The following is a 2,721-nucleotide window of genomic DNA, read 5'->3' as shown; positions in this document are numbered from 1 at the left end:
GCCCCACGCCAGCCCCCCACCACTGCGCTGCCCGAGGCGGCATCCAGCCGGGACAGGAGCTTTGCTGAGCCTGTCTTAAATGGGTTGGTCCAGGAGCGAGGCAGGAGGCCCAAGAGCCATCATGGGTTATTTTCAGGGAAGACCCAGGAGTACCCATGCCGCAGTTTGGGAAGGCCATGCTCCCCCCTGGGATGGCACAGCAGGCACCAGGGATATGAAAACCCACGTCCTCACCTCGCCCAAGCAGACACAAACCCACCGCTGCCGCATCCCGGGGGGCTGAGGCCCTGGCTCGCCGTCCTGTTGGAGTCAGCGCATCCACCTTCCACCCGCTCTGCAGAGGATTCCTTGGATCTCCCCGTGGACAGGAGCCCGGCACGCAGCTCTGCCCGGGCTGAGCAGAGGACGAGGACCAGCAGGAAGGCACGCAGGAACACCCTCACCCATTTTGGAGGGGCATCCAAGGTGGCACAGCCACGCAGACAGCGACATGGAGCACCCAACGAAATGCACAAGAGGTCTTTGGTGCAGCCCGGACTGCCCAGTGGCAGAGCCAGAGCCCCTCTGCATTCGCTGTCTGTCCCCAGAGACACCCACAGAAACCAGTGTCCCCAGCCAGCACGGCTTCTTGCTGCCTCTCGGCTCCCACCCACAACCAACACTGACTGATCCTGTCAGCAGTTTCATAACAAACTTCTCCAAGGCTCTTGGTGTCCTGAGTTTGCCCCTACAGGTAGAACCAACAGCAGTTTTCACGTTGACACATCAGGTAAGGACAGTATGACAGCTTCTCCGCTAACACTTGGTGTTTTCAGATGTCCTGAAGGAATAGGAGCTCTGACCACGAGACTCCGCAGAAGCGCTGGACGGAGTGGCCGCAGCTCTCACTGACAGGGTCATCAATATTGCGGGGTGGAATGAGTTGAGAATAATCTAGATGTCAGGCTGATCTATGGATGTCTTGGGACATTTTGCAGAGCAGCCCGCAGTTTTCCAGTTCTAATTGCCCAAGCATATATGACACATGCACACATGGGCTCTATATTGAGCAGTACCCTATTGACGTGATGCAAAAGTAATCAAAAGCAAGGAAATAGCAATAAATCCTAGGAAGAATAAGTATTGAAATGAAGTAGTTTTGTTAGAAAATAGGAGACATGATTAGAGGCTGGGTTTCTTATGCTAGAAAGCCATGAGATAGCAAACCTTAAATAATTCAGTAGTTTAAGAGCGTATCAGCCATCCAATAACCTGGAGAAGGAAGAAAATGTTCCCTGCTCCACTTCATGTTACATTGACTGGCGGGCAAAAGGCAGGTGGGATGAAATACGTTGGGGGGGAGAGCCAAAGCTGTAAAAATAAATGAAATTGTCAGTGTACCATTTGCCTCAGCTCTTCACTTTATATAAATATCATTAATATTTGCATACTACTATCAGGTGCTGCTGGAGATGGCGTGGGTGTAGCTTTGAACTAAATAGGGGCCCAAAGAGGAACAAACTGCAGCCTTATAACCACGGCTGGAGCTCACACCGCATCCACTGGGGCTAAGCCTTCCTCTCTGCCGCCTTCCCATCTCTAGAAACCCACACCCAAAGGAAAACAACCCAAAAACGCTCCACAGCTCTTCTTACTCCCTAGACACATGAACTAACCTCCAGGGAAACAGCTCCCCATTCCACAGCCCAGTTCACACTTTGAGAGATGGTTTCCCCCCCTCCGTCTTATCACTACAAAAGCTGGGAAATTTGTTGGAAAGAAAATCTGAAATTTTGTCAGGGGTTTCTGTGGCAACGGGTGAGCCATCAGCTGACATTGTGGCTTCCGAGTACAGACAGCAATATCTCCACTGCACATCTGCAGTGCCTGGTCTTCAGCCAAGCCTCTAATTTCACTCAGATGACATTTCATTTCTGTAGGAAGCCACAAATGCTGTTGGGGGGCCGGTAGAGGTGTAGGGAGAACCCAGCTGGGGGTAGTAAACACCGTCCAAGCGGTGTGCAAGCATCCGGCGGCGCTGGCTGCCACTCAGGGTGGTTCCTAGCAAAGGTGGTGAGCCCACCTTGCAGCCTGAACCGACAGTGATAAAGAATCAGCAGCCCCTGCAGTGAGCAGCTTTGCTCTGAAACACAGCTGGGGTGACAAGAGATCATTAGCAAGAGCAATTATTTAACACCTCATGGAAAATCATATCCTTTTCTGCCTGTTTCAGATGATCTGCATGTGAATTTGGGGGCTTCCCAAACTGCTTCAGGGCTGACAAGCCCCATGCGTGCCACAAGTGGGGCCAGGCAAACCCTTCCACACCCCTTAGCATCATCTCATCCTATTTACTCCCTCCCTTCTGCTCTCAGGACTCCGCCAACACCTTTTAGCCCCCCTCGCTGGCTCCCACCCATCCCCAAACACTCCACTGAAGTCGAGTCACCCTTTGGCTCGTGAGCACCCATTAATCAAAGATCGCGCCGAAAAACCTGACCTGGGCAGCTGAACATCATCGATCCAGGCTCCACGCCATCAGCTCCTTTTGGCTGCTGCAAGCATGGTCAGCACAGCGTGCTTTTAAACAGCCCATCACTCAAACATCCCGCTGGCCTGATGCCTCTGCCAGCTCCAAATTTAGCAAGAACAGTGCCTGAGTTTGCCGGGTACAGCCTCTCCATGCACCGGGAGAGCCTTGGTGGCCGGACCAAGGCAGGAGGGTGAGCTCTGCCACCAAAG

The 2,721-nt window shown here is 52.9% G+C and overlaps 1 protein-coding gene across 1 annotated transcript in view; it reads right to left on the bottom strand.

The window, feature by feature from the left end:
- The window catches only part of CLUAP1 (clusterin associated protein 1), a 57,402-nt gene extending 57,224 nt beyond the window's left edge, over positions 1–178 (bottom strand). Inside the window, exon 1 of the mRNA XM_009634029.2 lies at positions 154–178. Coding sequence (XP_009632324.2) covers positions 154–178 — 25 coding nt within the window. The remainder of the gene's footprint in view (positions 1–153) is intronic.
- Positions 179–2,721: the final 2,543 nt, after the last annotated feature.

The sequence above is a fragment of the Egretta garzetta genome, unplaced genomic scaffold, assembly GCF_000687185.1.
Source record: "Egretta garzetta isolate BGI_Z169 unplaced genomic scaffold, ASM68718v1 scaffold372, whole genome shotgun sequence".
Classification (NCBI taxonomy): Eukaryota; Metazoa; Chordata; class Aves; order Pelecaniformes; family Ardeidae; genus Egretta; species Egretta garzetta.
This window is presented reverse-complemented; position numbering and strand designations above follow the sequence as displayed.